General features: G+C 51.7%; 1 protein-coding gene across 2 annotated transcripts in view; it reads left to right on the forward strand.

Moving 5' to 3' along the window:
• MEGF8 (multiple EGF like domains 8) overlaps positions 1–17,085 on the forward strand; it is a 54,798-nt gene that overhangs the window by 5,475 nt on the left and 32,238 nt on the right. For both annotated transcript variants that reach the window (XM_035284520.3, XM_035284521.3), the window contains exons 2-12: positions 4,391–4,554; positions 4,791–4,997; positions 5,804–5,984; positions 6,065–6,153; positions 6,685–7,100; positions 7,554–7,699; positions 7,829–7,951; positions 14,761–14,915; positions 15,225–15,344; positions 15,714–15,858; positions 15,944–16,107. In XM_035284520.3, coding sequence (XP_035140411.1) covers positions 4,391–4,554; positions 4,791–4,997; positions 5,804–5,984; positions 6,065–6,153; positions 6,685–7,100; positions 7,554–7,699; positions 7,829–7,951; positions 14,761–14,915; positions 15,225–15,344; positions 15,714–15,858; positions 15,944–16,107 — 1,910 coding nt within the window. The remainder of the gene's footprint in view (positions 1–4,390; positions 4,555–4,790; positions 4,998–5,803; positions 5,985–6,064; positions 6,154–6,684; positions 7,101–7,553; positions 7,700–7,828; positions 7,952–14,760; positions 14,916–15,224; positions 15,345–15,713; positions 15,859–15,943; positions 16,108–17,085) is intronic.

Raw genomic sequence — 17,085 nt, forward strand, 5'->3', positions numbered from 1 at the left:
TTTTTTTTTTTTTGAGACGGAGTTTCGCTCTTGTTACCCAGGCTCCGCCTCCTGGGTTCAGGCAATTCTCCTGCCTCAGCTTCCTGAGTAGCTGGGATTATAGGCACGCCCCACCATGCCCAGCTAATTTTTTGTATTTTTAGTAGAGACGGGATTTCACCATGTTGACCAGGATGGTCTTGATCTGCTGACCTCATGATCCACCCGCCTCGGCCTCCCAAAGTGCTGGGATTACAGGCTTGAGCCACAGTGCCTGGCCTGCCTGGCTAATTTTTATATTTTTAGTAGAGATGGACTTTCTCCATATTGGCCAGGATGGTCTCGAACTCCTGGCCTCAAGTGATCTGTCCTGGGATCATAGATGTGAGCCACGACTCCCAGCCCAGTCCTAGTCATTATAACATCCTCATGAATAAGGGGCATCCTGTTTTTGAGCAGGAGGGGTTTGGGATCAGATTTTTGTCTGGAATGATACAGGGGGTTGGGTGGAAACAGGAGACCTTCAACTTAGGGAAGAACTTGGGGAGGCAGATGGTGAGCCGGCCTCTGGCAGGCACTTAACAAAGATGTGCTTGTGATTCCAGGAACAGAGCTTTATAGTTTGGTTGAGGCTGGTAAGATTCTGGGAGGTCTGGTTGTGTGGCCCTGCTGAATGGTTCTTCTGCGTTCCCCAGAGCATGGGTGGGAACTGTGTGTGATGTTCGTGGGGGCTCTTGTCAGAGCCTGAGGGAGAGCTTCCAGCTTTGGTATTCTTTCTTTTGTGTATTTCTTCATTCAATCATCCAGCATTTCCTGAGCCTTTGCTCAGTGCCAAGCCCAGGTCTGGGCAGTGCTGCAGAGGGAATTAGGCCCACGTCCAGGCCCTGCCCTGCAGGGAGACAGAGCAGGACATAGATGTTCCTGGCCCAGAGGAGTGAAGGTTATAATAGGATGTGAGGACCCTGTAGAGGGGCCCCTAACCCAGCTAGGTGGCATCCTGGAGGAAGAGGGCTGGTGGCAGGAAGGCAGAATATGTTGCAGACAGAGGGAGAAGCTTGTACAAAGGCCCAGCTCCCATTAGAGCTATAAGAAAGCAGTGAGATGATTTGAGACAAAGAGAAGCTCCAAACAGCAGTTTAGGGAGCTGGACTTTCTCCTAGGGTGGTAGGGAGCCATATAGGGCTTTGAAGAAAGGGAGCAACAAGGCTAGATGAGTTGGGAAGATCTCTCAGGGACTCACGTCAGGGCAAGGAGGAGGCTGGATCAATGGTTCTGGTGAGAGAGGTTGAGGCTGGGCAGTCAAGGGCACAGTATTGAACACCCTGGCTCTGAGCTGGCAGGCTGGAGTCATCACCTCGTTGAATGTTCACCCCAGCCTTCATGGGTGGGGGGAAATTATCCCCATTTTACAGTCAAGGAAACTAAGGTTCAGAGAGCCCATGGAACTGGCCCAGGATCACTCAACCATTGAGAGTGGTGGCTGAGTGTTTCCAGGATCCAGATAGGCACACTGAGGGTTATGGGGGAAAGGGCTGGCCCAGGGTCCTCTAGTCAGTCATGGGCAGTGCCAGAGCCAGAGCCCAGGCCTCCTAATTTCCATCACCCAGAGGACTTCCCTCAGCTACCTGCTCAGTAGTCTCCTGATGTGGGATGTAGAATGAGAGAAGCTCCCAGAACCAGGACTGGCAGAGAACAAGACAGTGACAGTGTTAGGGGAAGTGGCACTCACCAGGATATGCAAGCCCTGTTGTCAGCATTTCTTTTTTTAGCGGGGGTGGGGGGTGGGGGGGAGTTTTGCTCTGTTGCCCAGACTGGAGGCAATGGTGTGATCAGAGCTCATTGCAACCTCTGCCTCCCGGGTTCAAGGATTCTCCTGTCTCAGCCTTCCGAGTAGCTGGGATTACAAGCATGCACCACCACATCCAGTTAATTTTTTGGTATTTTTAGCAGATACGGGGTTTCACCATGTTGGCCAGGCTGGTCTCAAACTCCTGACCTCAAATGATCTGTCCCCCTTGGCCTCCCAAAGTGTTGGGATTACAGATGTGAGCCACAGTGTCCAGCCTCTTTTTTTGTTGTTTTTTGAGACAGAATTCCTCTCTCGTTGATCAGACTGGAGTGCAATGGCACAATCTCAGCTCACCACAACCTCCGCCTCCCGGGTTGAAGCAACCCTCAGCCTCCTGAGTAGCTGGGATTACAGGCATGCGCCACCACACCCAGCTAATTTCGTATTTTTAGTAGAGATGGGGTTTCTCCATGTTGGTCAGGCTGATCTCGAACTCCTGACCTCAGGTGATCCACCTACCCAGGCCTCCCAAAGTGCTGGGATTACAGACATGAGCCACCTCACCTGGCCCAGCCTCTTTTTTTTTTTTTGAAACAGAGTTTTGCTCTGTTGCCCAGACTGGAGTGCAGTGGTGTGATCTTGGCTCACTATAGTCTCCTGCTCCTGGGTTCAAGCAATTCTTCTGCCTCAACCTTCTGATTAGCTGGGACTACAGGCACACACTACCATGCCTGGCCAATTTTTTTAGTAGAGACAGGGTTTCGCCATGTTGGCCAGGTTGGTCTGGAACTCCTGACCTCAGGTAATCTGCTTCTCTTGGGCTCTCAAAAGTGCTGGGATTACAGGCATGAGCCACCATGCCTGGCTCCACTGTCAGCATTTCATGTGCATTACTGCTCCTCATGAAGTTGCAGTCAGATGTCAGCTGGGGCTGCGGTCTGCTGAATGTTCACCTGTACTAGACGTCTGGGAAGGTCCTTTCAGGGCTGGCAATTGAAGCCAGCTATCAGCTGGAAGCTGAGTTGGGACTGTCAGCCAGAACGCCTGTGTGTGGCCTCCTCTTGTGGCTTTGGCTTTTCATAACATGACAGCTGTGTTCTGAGAAAGAGCATTCTATGAGGCCAGGTGAAAAGTACAAGGCCTCTTATGATATAGCCTTGAAAGTTTCAGAATGTCATTTCTGCGGGTTTTTGTTTTTTTGTTTTTCTTTTTGAGATGGAGTTTGCTCTGTTGCCCAGGCTGGAGTGCAGTGGCGTGATCTCAGCTTACCACAACCTCCAGCTTTCAGGTTCAAGTGATTCTCCTGCCTCAGCCTCCTGAGTAGCTGGGATTACAGGCATGTGCCACCATGCCTGGCTAATTTTTGTATTTTTAGTAGAGACAGGATTTCACCATGTTGGCCAGGCTGGTCTCAAACTTCTGACCTCAGGTGATCCACCCACCTTGGCCTCCCAAAGTGCTGAGATTACAGGTGTGAGCCACTGTGTCTGGTCTCTGCTGTTTTTTATTGGTCAAGCAAGTCACTAAGGCTCTTCCCAGATACAAGGGGCAGGGAATTACCTTTCAATGGCAGGAGCGGCCTAGAAGTTTGAATCTACTACAGTACCACTATATCCCATTTTACAGATGAGGAGACTGATCCAGAGGAGTTACTTGCCCAAGATCACACAGCTAGTAGCTATTTGGTGGCAGAGCCAAGACATAAGCTCAGGCAGTCTGGGTCCAGAGTTTGTGCTTCCAGCCATCACAGTAAACAGATGTGAGACTCTGGATGTGGACAGAGGGGAACTGTGCAGCTCCAAGGTTAGGCCTCTGTTCAAGGGGAAGGAACTGGACTCTTCTCTTGGAGCTCTGTTCAGCCTGGGCCAGGGGGCTGTCACGGAGGTGCTCTTCTCACTGGGATTATGACCTTGACCCTCCAGCCTGGACATGTCTGAAGCTTAGGCAGAGACAGGAAGAGTGACGCATCAGGAACAGTGATGCCTCTGCTCTGTGTAGCCACTGGGATGGGGTTTTCTCTCTGCACTTTATTTTCCCATCTGAATGGTGGGGGTGTTCATTCTGATCTCAGGAGACCTTTCTAGAGGTCAGGAATATTGTGATTCTTTCTCTGGGCTCCTGTCTGTCTGTTTGTCACAGCCCTCGATCGTTCTAGGCTATGAGACTGGGAGACCCTCCAAGGTGGGGCCCAGGTCTGACTCATCCTTGAGCTCCCAGCATCACCTGGAGCAGGGTTTGGTGTTTGTGGGAGGCTGCAGGGAGGTGTGGGGAGAAGGTCCACTTTTTTTTTTTTGGAGATGGAGTCTTGCACTGCTGCCCAGGCTGTAGTACAGTGGTGTGATCTCGGCTCACTGCAATCTCTGCCTCTTGGGTTCAAGCAATTCTCCTGCCTCAGCCTCCTGAGTAGCTGGGAGTACAGGCATGCGCTAGCATGCTCAGCTAATTTTTTTTGTATTTTTAGTAGAGATGGGGTTTCACCATGTTGGCAGGATGGTCTCAATTACCTGACCTCGTGATCCACCCACCTCGGCCTCCCAAAGTGCTAGGGTTACAGGCATGAGCCACCTCGCCTGGCCAAGGAGGTCCACTTTAGAACCTGGTCCCTCTGTGCTCACCTCCCAGCCCCAAGCCCTCAGTACCGGATCTTGCTGGACTTCCTTTTCCTGGACACGGAGTGCACGTATGACTACCTGTTCGTGTATGATGGTGATTCCCCCCGAGGGCCACTGCTTGCCAGTCTGAGCGGGAGCACCCGGCCTCTGCCCATTGAGGCTTCCTCAGGCAAGGTTAGTGGGGACAGGGCTGTGGGGTAGATACACCAAGGGAAAGGGAAGAGGAGGGGAGGCACAGATAGTAAGAGGGCATCTGAGAGTAGGACACAGGGACAAGGGAAGGTGGAGAGAGACAAAGGAAGGAGATGGGGCCCTGGGTCCCCCAGGGTAGACAGGAACAGGAGTGGACCACCCTCCCAGCCCAGTCCCCCGGCCCTGCCCACCTTACCCAGTCCACCTTGTGCCTGCAGATGCTGTTGCACCTCTTCAGCGATGCCAACTACAATCTGCTGGGCTTTAATGCCTCATTCAGCTTCTCCCTGTGCCCGGGTGGCTGCCGGAGCCACGGACAGTGCCAGCCGCCGGGTGTGTGTGCTTGCGAGCCGGGCTGGGGGGGTCCTGACTGTGGCCTGCAGGAGTGTTCAGCCTACTGTGGCAGCCATGGCACCTGCGCCTCGGTGAGCCGGTCCCCAGCCCTGTTTCCCCTGGGGCCCTGATCTGTGAGCACACCCTCCATGCCCATCTCCTAGGTCTGACCTTGCCCCTGCATGAAAGTCCCCTTACACCCAACCCTTTCCCATGGTACTCACACCTCTCTCCTTCCAGAGCTTGCCCCCTACCCATTACTCCAGCTCTACCCCACCTTCACCTGCAGGCTCTCCCCTGCTTAGCGTATCCCACGCTCATCTATACCCCACTCTCACCTGTGAACACCACCCTCCTTCCTCCAGCCAGGCCCAACTCTGTCCTCCCACCCAGCCACTCTTTGTGGCCTTGGACCCCCATGCCATGACTTCCAGCCTCACACTACTGACCTTTTGCCTAAGCTGTGCACATCCAGCTTTCAATCTGGATCACACTTTGAGCCCTCCCCGCCTTGGCCTCCTCAGATCTGAGCTCTTTAGGCTGAACATCAACCTCACTGACTGTCTTCTCCAACCTGCCATCTTTCTGTCTGTTCTCCTTTTTCTCTGTGTGCCTTTTCCGTTTTCTGTGGTCTTTTTTTCCATCTGTCTGCTTCCTTCTGTTGTGTCTCTCCGTCTCGTTTCTCACTGTCTGACGATTTGCCTTTCTCCTCTTCCTGTGTCTCTCTGTCTCCCTTTCTCTCTGTCTCTTTCCTTTTCCATACTCTTCCTCCTTTCTGTCTCTTTCTCTCTCCCTTTGTGCCCTGTCTCATTCTGGCTTTTCTCTTTGTGTCTCTTTTGTCTCTCCGTCCTTCTCTCTCCTTCTCTTATCTCTGCCTTTATGTCTCATTCCCCCCCAGCCCCTGGGACCATGCCGCTGTGAGCCTGGCTTCTTGGGACGTGCCTGTGACCTGCACTTGCGGGAGAACCAGGGGGCTGGCTGGTGGCACAATGTGAGTGCTGGGGACCCTGCCTTCTCTGCCCGTATCGGGGCAGCTGGTGCCTTCCTGTCCCCGCCGGGGCTGCTGGCAGTTTTCGGAGGTGAGCAGATGGGATGAGTATCAGGGTCTGGAGGCCTGGCAGCTCGTGGCCAGGGCTTGAGATTATCCATCGCTCCATAGGCCAGGACCTCAACAACGCCCTGGGTGACCTCGTCCTATACAACTTCTCTGCCAACACCTGGGAGTCCTGGGACCTGAGTCCTGCCCCGGTATGGACCCCTCCCCTGGAGGAACCTGTCTACTCAAGCAGGCCCAGCCAGCCAGGGACCCCCAGACTGATCCCCTATCACCCAGTGCTCCCCCAGTTCCCACAGCTTGCTACAGAAACCTACTTTTCCCTATTTCTGCCTTTTCTCTCTGTTTTTTTTTCTTCCTCCTCTTTCTTTATCTGCTTTTGTGCATCTTATTTTTCCACATGTCTCCTGTCTCTCGATCTAGTCTATTTTAGTCTGTCTGACTTCTGGGCTTCTGTGTTCTCGGTTTCTGGGTCTCCATCTCTCTGGGTCTGTTTCTCTCCACTATTTGTTCTCTAACTCTGTCTCCTATGTCTTCCCTCTCTTACTGTTTCTCTGTTTCTATGGGTCTGTCTTTTCTCTCTCTACCGATCTCTGCCTTTCTCTCTGTCTCTGTCTTTATCTTGGCTTCTCTGCATGTTTCTCTGGCTCTGCATATCTCTGTCTAAGCCTGGCTCTTGCTCTCTTGCTGTGTCTCTATCTCTGTCTCTTGTCTCTTCCTCACAGGCTGCCCGTCACTCCCACGTGGCCGTGGCCTGGGCCGGCTTTCTGGTGCTGATGGGTGGTGAGCTGGCTGACGGCTCACTCACCAACGACGTGTGGGCCTTCAGTCCACTGGGTGGGGGCCGCTGGGAGCTCCTGGCACCACCTGCCTCCAGCTCCTTGGGGCCCCCAGGCCTGGCAGGTCATGCGGCTGCCCTAGTGGACGACGTCTGGCTGTATGTGTCTGGAGGCCGCACCCAGCACGACCTTTTCTCCTCTGGCCTCTTCCGTTTCCGCCTCGACAGCACCAGCAGGGGCTATTGGGAGCAGGTGATTCCAGCAGGTGGACGGCCCCCTGCTGCCACTGGTCACTCCATGGTATTCCATGCCCCCTCCCGTGCCCTGCTGGTTCATGGTGGACACCGGCCCTCCACTGCCCGGTAAGTGACCTGTCCCATAACCTGTGCCCCACAGGCCAGGCCCAGTTCAACAGCACAGGCCTTTAGTCTTTAGAGGTCTTTGCCCACTACCGGACTCTTGTAGTCTCTGCATCACTCCTTCCTTCATATATTCTTTCTTTATTCACTCACTCATTCACTCACCCACTCACATACCTGTCTGATGTTTTATTCAAGCTCTTGGTGAATTGCCTCCCATACATTCCCACCCATGTGTCTTTTCAACAGAGCCCTGCTTGGTGTCTAGACCCTGCTTGCTTATGTGGGTACCCAGAGATGAGTCAGGGTCCTGCCCACAGGGAACTTCTAGTTTGGAGGGGACATAGAGCCAGTCATGGCCAGTCTCATGCCTGGGTGGTCACACAGCTCCTAAGAGCTTGGAGGAAGGAGAGACCCTTCCCACCCTGAGCCCCTGTCCTGCTCCTCCTTCGGTAGGTTCTCTGTGCGAGTGAACTCCACTGAGCTTTTCCATGTGGATCGGCGCTTGTGGACAACGCTGAAGGGGCGGGATGGGCTTCAGGGCCCAAGGGAGCGAGCCTTCCACACAGCCAGTGTTCTGGGCAACTACATGGTGGTCTATGGTAAGGAAGCTCCCCAATCATGCCTGCCCACCTGCTGAGGGCCTGAGCCAACCCTGAGCTGAGGCTCCCTGCATGGGAGTCCCCACCTCCCCCAGGCTTGCCAGCTATGCCCCTTTCCTCCTCTCCCAGGGGGCAATGTGCACACCCATTACCAGGAGGAAAAGTGCTATGAAGATGGCATCTTCTTCTACCACCTCGGCTGCCATCAATGGGTGTCAGGGGCTGAGCTTGCCCCCCCAGGAACCCCTGAGGGTGAGTTGCCCCCGTTCTTCACTAGGGGCTCCTGAGGGTCCTGCCTCCGTTCACAATGATTCTGGACTCAAGCCACCTCAATCCTTGTGAGGGTGAACCTGACATCCAGGCCAGTTGGTGCCAGCCTCAGGAAGCAAGCCTGGGATGGAGATGAGACTAGGACATCATCACCATGGAGATAGGAGGCCCTTGTGGCAGCATCCAGTGTGGGTTCCAATCCAGGTTTTGCCAGTTCCAGCTGCCCCAGGCAAATGCCTAAGAGGCTAAGAAGCAGCAACTTTTCCTTCTTTCTTCTTTCCTTCCTTCCTTCCCTTCCTTCCCACCCTCCCTCCTTCTCTCCTCTCGTCCCTTCCCCTCCCTTCCCTTCCCCTCCCCTTTCTTTCTTTCTTTTCTTTCAATGGAGTCTTGCTCCATCACCCAGGCTAGAGTACTGTAGCACCATCTCAGCTCATTGCAACCTCCGCCTTGCGAGTTCAAGCGATTCTCCTGCCTCAGCTGGGATTATAGGCACACCTCACCATGCCTAGCTAATTTTTTTTTTTTTTTTTTTAGTAGAGACATGGTTTCATCACGTTAGCCAGGCTGGTCTCAAACTCCTAACCTCAAGTGATCTGCCCACCTTAGCCTCCCAAAGTGCTGGGGGATAACAGGCGTGAGCCACTGCCTGGCCTTTTTAACTTTCATTTTAGGTTCAGAGGTACATGTGCAGTTTTATTTTATAGGTAAATTGTGTGTCATGGGGATTTGGTGTACTGATTATTTCATCACCCATGTATTAAGCCTAGTACCCAACAGGTACTTTTTTTTTTTTTTTTTGAGATGGAGTTTTACTCCGTTACCCAGACTGGAGTGCAGTGGCGCAATCTTGGCTCACTGCAACCTCCACTTCCTGGGTTCAAGTGATCCTCCCACCTCAGCCTCCCAAGTAACTGGGAGTACAGGAACATGCCACCATGCCTGGCTAATTTTTTTGTATTTTTAGTAGAGATGGAGTTTTGCCACATTGGCCAGGCTGGTCTCCAACTCCTGACCTCAGGTGATCCACCCACTTTAGCCTCCCAAAGTGCTGGGATTACAGGCTGAGCCACTGCGTCTGTCCCCAGTAGGTAGTTTTTTGATCCTCTCCCTCCTCCAGCTCTCAAGTAGGCCCTTCAAGTGTCTGTTGTTCCCTTCTTTGTGTTCATGTGCACGCAATGTTTGGCTCCCACTTCTGAGAACATGCAGTGCTTCATTTTCTGTTCCTGTATTAGTGTGCTTAGGGTAATGGCCTCCAGCTACATCCATGTTGATGCAGAGGGCATGGTCTCATTCTTTTTTGTGGCCACGTAATATTCCACATAATGTATATGTACCACATTTACTTTTCTTTCATTTTTTTTTTTTTTTTTTTTTTGAGATAGAGTTTTGCTCTTGTCACCCAGGCTGGAGTGCAATGGCATGATCTCGGCTCACTGCTACCTCTGCCTCCCAGGTTCAAGTGATTCTTCTGCCTCAGCCTCCTGAGTAGCTGGGATTATAGGCGCCCACCACCATACCTGGCTAATTTTTGTTTTTTAGTAGTGATGGGGTTTCACTCTGTTGGCTAGGCTGGTCTTGAACCTCTGACCTCAGTTGATCCACCTACCTCAGCCTGCCAAAGTGCTGAGATTGCAGGCATAAGCCACCATGCCTGGCCTCCATTTTCTTCATTCAGTCTATCATTCATGGATATTTAGGTTGATTCCATGTCTTTGCTATTGTGAATAGTGCTGCAGTGAACATACATGTACATGTGTCTTTATGTTAGAACAATTTATATTCTTTTGGGTATGTGTCCTGTAATAGGATTGCTGGGTCAAATGGTAAATCTGTTTTAAGTTCTTTGAGAAATCTTCAAACTGCTTTCCATAATGCCTGAACTAATTTACATTCCCACCAGCAGTATGTAAGCATTCCCTTTTCTCTGCAACCTCACTTGCATGTGGTATTTTTTGACTTTTTGATAGTAGCCATTCTAACTGGTTTGAGATGGCATTTCATTGTTGTTTTGATTTGCATTTCTCTCATGATTAGTGATATTGAGCATTTCTTCATATGCTTATTGGCCACACGTATGTCTTCTTTTGAAAAATGTCTGTTTATGTCCTTTGTCTACTTTTTAATGGGGTTGTTTTTTGCTTGTTAGCTTATTTAAGTTCCGTATCGATTCTGGATATTAGAATTTTGTTGGACGCATAGTTTGCAAATATTTTCTCACATTCTGTAGGTTGTTTTTGTTTTGTTTTTGAGATAAGTCTCGCTCTGTCAGCCAGGCTGGAGTGCAGTGGCCCTATCTCGGCTCACTGCAACCTCCCATCTCCCTGGTTCAAGCAATTCCCCTGCCTTAACCTCCCAAGTAGCTGGGATTATAGGTGCCCGCCACCATGCCTAGCTAATATTTTTGTATTTTCAGTAAAGACAGGGTTTCACCATGTTGGCTAGACTGGTCTGGAACTCTTGACCTCAGGCAGTCCACCTGCTCAGCCTTCCAAAATGCTGGGATTACAGGATGAGTTGCCTGGGTTGTTTGTTTAGTCTGTTGATGGTATCTTTAGCAGCAATGTTTTCAAGATCACAGTGGATAAGCGACAGAGCCAGCATGGCTATCCAGACAACCATCTGTTTTCCACCACAGAATGCACTGTCGAAGCTGAAGCCGGCCCCAAACAACCATCTGTATAAAACCATCACTTAAGCTCTGTGCCTCAGTTTCCTCATCTGTGAAATGAAAATTATGATAACACTTATGCCATTGGGCAGCTGTAAGAATAAATTGAGATGATCCTTGAATAACAATGCCCAGTGAAGGGCACCACACATTGTCTTTCTTTTTTAAACTTTTTATTATTTATTTTTGAGGCAGAGTCTCACTCTGTTGCCCACACTGGAGTGCAGTGGCTCCATCTTGGTTCACTCCAACCTCTGCCTCCCAGGTTCAAGCAATTCTCATGCTTCAGCCTCCTGAGTAGCTGGGACTACAGGTGTGTGCCACCACGCCAGGCTAATTTTTGTATTTTTAGTAGAAAAGGTTTTTTTGCCATGTTGGTCAGATGGTCCCAAACTCCTGACCTCAAGTGATCCACCTGCCTCAGCCTCCCAAATTGCTGGGATTACCGGTGTTATTATTATTTTGAGATGGAGTCTCACTCTATCATCAGACTGGAGTGCAGTGGCACAATCTTAGCTCACTGCAACCTCTGCCTCCTGGGTTCAAGTGATTCGCCTGCCTCAGCCTCCCGAGTAGCCGGGATTACAGGTGCGTGCTAATTTTTTTTTTTTTTTTTTTTTTTTGAGACAGAATCTCACTCTGCCACCAGGCTGGAGTGCAGTGGCACAATCTTAGCTCACTGCAACTTCCGCCTCCTGGGTTCAAGCAATTCTTCTGCCTTAGCCTCCGAAGTAGCTGGGACTATAGGTGCATGCCACCACGCTCAACTAATTTTTTTATTTTCTTAGAGACAGGGTTTCGCTATGTTGGCCAGGATGGTCTTCATCTCTTGACCTCATGATCCGCCCGCCTCAGCCTCCCAAAGTGCTGGAATTACAGTTGTGAGCCACTCCGCCCAGCCTAATTTTTGTATTTTTTTTTAGTAGAGATGGGGTTTCACTGTGTTGGCCAGACTGGTCTTGAACACCTGACCTGTGATCTGCTCGCCTTGGCCTACCAAAGTGCTAGGATTACAAGCGTGAGCCAGCATCCAGCCAGGCATTATTATTATTGTTGTTACTATTTTACTTTATTTATTTATTTTTTGAGACGGAATCTTGCTCTGTCGCCAGGCTGGAATGCAGTGGCACGATCTTGGCTCACTGCAAACTCTGTCTCCTGGGTTCAAGCGATTCCCTTGCCTCAGCCTCCTGAGTAGCTGGGACTATAGGTGCACGCCACCATGCCTGACTAATTTTTTGTATTTTAGTAGAGACGGGGTTTTACCATGACAGGATGGCCTCAATCTCCTGACCTCGTGATTTGCCTGCCTCAACCTCCCAAAGTGCTGGGATTACAGGCGTGAGCCACCGCACCCAGCCCTATTTTATTTTATTTTACTTGAGATAGAGTCTTGCTCTGTCACCCAGGCTGGAGTGTAGTAGTGTAATCTCCACTGACTGCAACCTCTGCCTCCCGTGTTCAAGTGATTCTCCTGCCTCAGCCTCCTGAGTAACTGGGATTATAGATGTGTACCACCACTCCTGGCTAATTTTTGTATTTTTGGTAAAGATGAAGTTTTGCCATGTTGCCCAGGCTGTTCTTGAACTCCTGACCTCAGGTGATCCACCTGCCTGGGCCTCCCAAAGTGCTGGGATTGCAGGCGTGAGCCACCACTCCTGGCCTATTGTTGCTATTTGAGAGACAGAGTCTTGTTCTGTTGCTCCAGCTGCAATGCAGTGGTGCAATCATAGCTCACCGTTGCCTTGACTTCCTGGTTCAAGTAATCCTCCCACCTCCGCGTCCCAAGTAGTTGGGACCACAGGCCCATGCTATCCTTCCTGGCTAATTAAAAAAAAAATTTTTTTTTTGGCTGAGTTTGGTGGCTCATGCCTGTAATCCCAGCACTTTGGGAGGCTTACGCAGGTGGATCACCTGAGGTCAGTAGTTTGAGACCAGCCTGGCCAATATGGCAAAACCCCATTTCTACTGAAAATACAAAAATTAGCCATCATGGTGGCAGGCGCCTGTGGTCCCAGCTACTCAGGAGGCTGAGGCAGGAGACTCACTTGAACCTGGGAGGTGGAGGTTGCAGTGAGCGAGATCACGCCACTGCACTCCACTCCAGCCTGGGTAACAGAGCGAGACTGTCTCAGAATAAAAAATAAAAAAAAAATTGTTTTTTCTAGAGATGAGGTCTCACTGGGTTGCCAAGGCTGAGCTCCTAGGTTCAAGTCATCCTTCCATCTCAGCCTCCCAAGTAGCTGAGACCATAGACACACACCACCATGCCTGCCTAATTAAAAAAAATTTTTTTTTTGGTAGAGATAGGGTCTTGCTGTGTTGTCTAGGCTAGCGTTGAACTCCTGGCCTCAAGCGAGCTTCCTGAGACTTTGCCTCCCAAAGTACTGGGAATACAGATGTGAGTTACCACGCCCAGCCATATTGTCTTTCTAATAGCAGCTAGGGTCCTTTCTTAGGGCCAGAGGGCTCACCAGGGAGGAGACATGGGGAAACCTTATATTCTCACTAGATCAGACATTGCTTTGAAATAGAGAAAGCCACAGGCCCTCTTTTCAAAAGATGCTTATAGCCACAAGCTGGATTTATCACTTCTGGGACTATGGGCTTCCCAGAAGCCTATCTGTTTACTCCTCCCTGAAAATGAGAGAGAGAGGAGAGGACAAGTATAAGGAAGGAACCTTAGCGTTTAAGGGATGGGAAGGAGGAAAGGCCCCAGAGGAACCTGTGTGGCTATCAGAAATAAAGCCCAGGCCTGGTGTCTGAGGCCCTCGTTCTAGGTCTCATCTGCCTAGCCCTTGGTTCCCTTCACTGGGCAGGAGTCAGGAGTGTGATGTTTCTGGAGGCCTTTTCCTGCTTTGCAGTATGTGATTCCCTGGGCCAAGTGCCATATACTTAGAGTGCATACAGGTCAGTAACAGGGTAGGGAAGTCACCATTCACTGACCACTTACCTGTCAGTCAGGATTCTTGGCTGTAACTGACAAAAACCCAACCCAGTTGCCTTAAGTGAAAAGGAGAATTCCTGGCTCTCTTGGGTGAAAAACCATAGGCACTGTCTTCAGGCTGGGCTGGTTCTAGGTGCTCACAAAATGGCATCAGCCATTTCTCACTCCACTTTTCAGTTGGGTTCACTTCAGTCTCTTGCCGAGCATAGATGGTCACAAGCAGCTCGTGGATTATCTTCTACTGCCATAAAATGCCCAGAGAGAAAAGAGCGTCTTTGCTCTGAGAATGGCTCTCCCTGAGCCAGTCGCTGCTACTGATGGGCCTGGGCTAAGGCCACACCTCTGCCAGAACCAGGGATAGCTCCACCTGTCTCATGGACTGGGAGAGGGAAAGGTTGGTTTACCAGAGGAAAATCAGGTGCTGTAACCAGAAGAGAGGCTGGTGCTAGACAGACAAAAATGAGGCAGCCTGCTGGGGGCTCAGCAGATTCTTCAGTCTTCCCAGCTCCCTGAGGACAAGATGATGGTTCTTCTTATGGAGGAGGAAACCGAGACTCAGAGAAGTTCAGTCCCCTGACCAGGGTCACACAGCTAGTCAGTAGATGATCCACAGTTTGAACCCAAGTAAGTGAGTGGTAGACCCGGGATTTGATCAGAAAGGGCCGGGAGCGGTGGCTCACGCCTTTAATCCCAGCACTCTGGGAGGCTGAGGTGGGCGGATCACGAGGTCAAGAGATGGAGACCATCCTGGCCAACATGGTGAAACCCATCTCCACTGAAAATACGAAAATTAGCAGGGCATGGTGGCGTGCACCTGTAGTCCCAGCTACCTTGGGAGGCTGAGGCAGGAGAATCACTGGAACCAGGAGGCAGAGGTTGCAGTGAGCTGAGGTTGCACCACTGCACTCCAACCTGGCAACAGAGTGAGACTGTGTCTCAAAAAAAAAAAAAAAAAAATCAGAAAGATTATTTGGGCAGGGGTGAGGGAGCTCAGCTTGTTCAGGGCCAGGCAGGCTGGGAGGGTGTCCTTGGGCAGGTGAGGTTGAAGCAGCCACCAGAATAGAAAGTTGGGCTCCAGAATAGAAGGCTGGGCTGCAGCCCAGGAGAATTGGCAGCCATGAAGGTGGTGGAGGGGCTGGGGGTCTAATAATGTTACTGGGGTCTCTATTCCCCTAGGCCGAGCAGCACCTCCCAGTGGTCGGTACTCACATGTAGCTGCGGTGCTTGGTGGCAGTGTCCTGTTGGTGGCTGGGGGGTACAGCGGCCGGCCCCGTGGGGACTTGATGGCCTACAAGGTGCCCCCCTTTGTGTTCCAGGCACCTGCCCCTGATGTGAGCACTGGGATAACAGGGAAAGGGTGGCTGGGGTGATGGGAAAGGTGGAAGGGGATCCCCAGGAGAAGTGGGGGTCCACAGGTGATGGGAAAGGTGGGAGGGGATCCCCGGGAGGAATAGAGGGTCCCTAGGGCTATGAGAGGAGGGAAGGATATCCCTGGGGCCAAGAAAAGAGGAGCTAGAGGTCCCTGGGCCTGGGGGAGGAATGGGTGGGTGTGCCAAGCAGTCAGGGTCCTCTGGGATAGCTAAAACACTCCCAGCCCAGGTCTGAGAGGCCTCCTCCAACATCCCCTCACTTCCCTGCAGTACCACTTGGACTACTGCTCCATGTACACAGACCACAGCGTCTGCTCCCGGGACCCGGAATGCAGTTGGTGCCAGGGAGCCTGCCAAGCTGCACCCCCTCCTGGGACCCCCTTGGGGGCTGTGAGTGACTGCCCTAGACCCTCTGTTCCCTAGCACAGAGACCTGCCCTCAGTGTGTCCCTCCGCCTAACCAGGTGGACAAGGACTTTCCCTCAATTGGGAGACTTGTTTTCATGCCGAAGATCCTTCTTCCTGACTCCTGACTGTGGAGCCCTGAACCTTTGCCTGTCCCACCCAGCCTGACCCTTTTGAGCCTGTGACCCCATCCCCGCATCCCCCATCCTTTCGATCTCCCAAACTCCAACTTTTAATTTCCCATTCTCCAGTTTTTTGGCCCTTTCCATTGCAGAACCCTGTATCCATAGCCCTTCCTTCCCAGATCTCTTGAGCTCCAGTGGACAGTGAGCCCTGTCCCCTCTCCTCCTCGCAGTGTCCAGCCGCCAGCTGCCTGGGCCTGGGTCGCCTCCTGGGCGACTGCCAGGCCTGCCTGGCCTTCAGCAGCCCCATAGCTCCTCCGAGGGGACCCGGCACCCTGGGCTGGTGTGTGCACAATGAGAGCTGCCTCCCTCGGCCTGGTGAGTGTCCACAGCAATGTGCTGGGTGGAGGGGGGGCAGAGCACTCCACACTGACCCACCAACCCCCACCCCCTGTCCTCTCAGAGCAGGCCCGCTGCCGAGGGGAGCAGATCTCAGGGACTGTGGGCTGGTGGGGGCCTGCGCCTGTCTTCGTCACATCCCTGGAGGCCTGTGTCACCCAGAGCTTCCTGCCTGGCCTGCACCTGCTCACCTTCCAGCAGCCGCCCAACACCTCCCAGCCCGACAAGGTGGGTAGGAGGTGTAGCCCTGGGTGTGGGGTGTTGGTGATCCTGGTCCTAGGGTTTGTTTTGTCTCAGATGCATCTTTATCCCTTTTGTGTTTACTCCAAAAGTCTCTACATTTAAGGTCTGATTTTTCTTATGGACTTTATTTATTTATTTTTTGTTTTTGAGAGGGAGCCTTTCTCCGTCACCCAGGCTGGAGTGCAGTGGTGCAGTCTTGGCTCACTGCAACCTTCACCTCCTGGGTTCAAGCCATTCTGCTGCCTCAGCCTCCCAAGTAGCTAAGATTACAGACACCTGCCACCGCACCTGCCTAATGTTTGTATTTTAGTAGAGACGGGGTTTCACCATGTTGGTCAAGCTGGTCTTGAACTCCTGACCTTAAATGATCCGCCTGCCTTGGCCTCCCAAAATGCTAGAATTACAGGCATGAGCTGCTGCATTTAAAAATAATTCTTGGCCAGGCGCGGTCGCTCATGCCTATAATCCCAGCACTTTGGGAGGCCGAGGCTGGTGGATCACGAGGTCAAGAGATCGAGACCATCCTGGTCAACGAGGTGAAACCCCATCTCTACTAAAAATACAAAAATTAGCTAGGCATGGTGGTGCGCGCCTGTAGTCCCAGCTACTCGGGAGGCTGAGGCAGGAGAATTGCTTGAACCCAGGAGGCGGAGGTTGCAGTGAGCTGAGATCATGCCATTGCCCTCCAGTCTGGGTAACAAGAGTGAAACTCTGTCTCAAAAAAAAAAAAAAAATTCTTTCATTGTGGTAAAATACACATAAAATTTATAATCAGTGACATTTAGCACATTTACAATATTGTGCAACCATCACCACTGTCTTGTTAAAGAACATTTTCATCACCCCAGGGGACAACCCTGAGTGGAAGTGGTACTGCAGGGAGGCGAGGCGTTGGAGGAGACCTCTCAGACCTGGGCTGGACTCACTGAGTGGAATAGTCACTCTCTATTCCACTCTCCCCCT

Source organism: Callithrix jacchus, chromosome 22 (assembly GCF_049354715.1).
Source record: "Callithrix jacchus isolate 240 chromosome 22, calJac240_pri, whole genome shotgun sequence".
In the NCBI taxonomy this organism is placed as follows: Eukaryota; Metazoa; Chordata; class Mammalia; order Primates; family Cebidae; genus Callithrix; species Callithrix jacchus.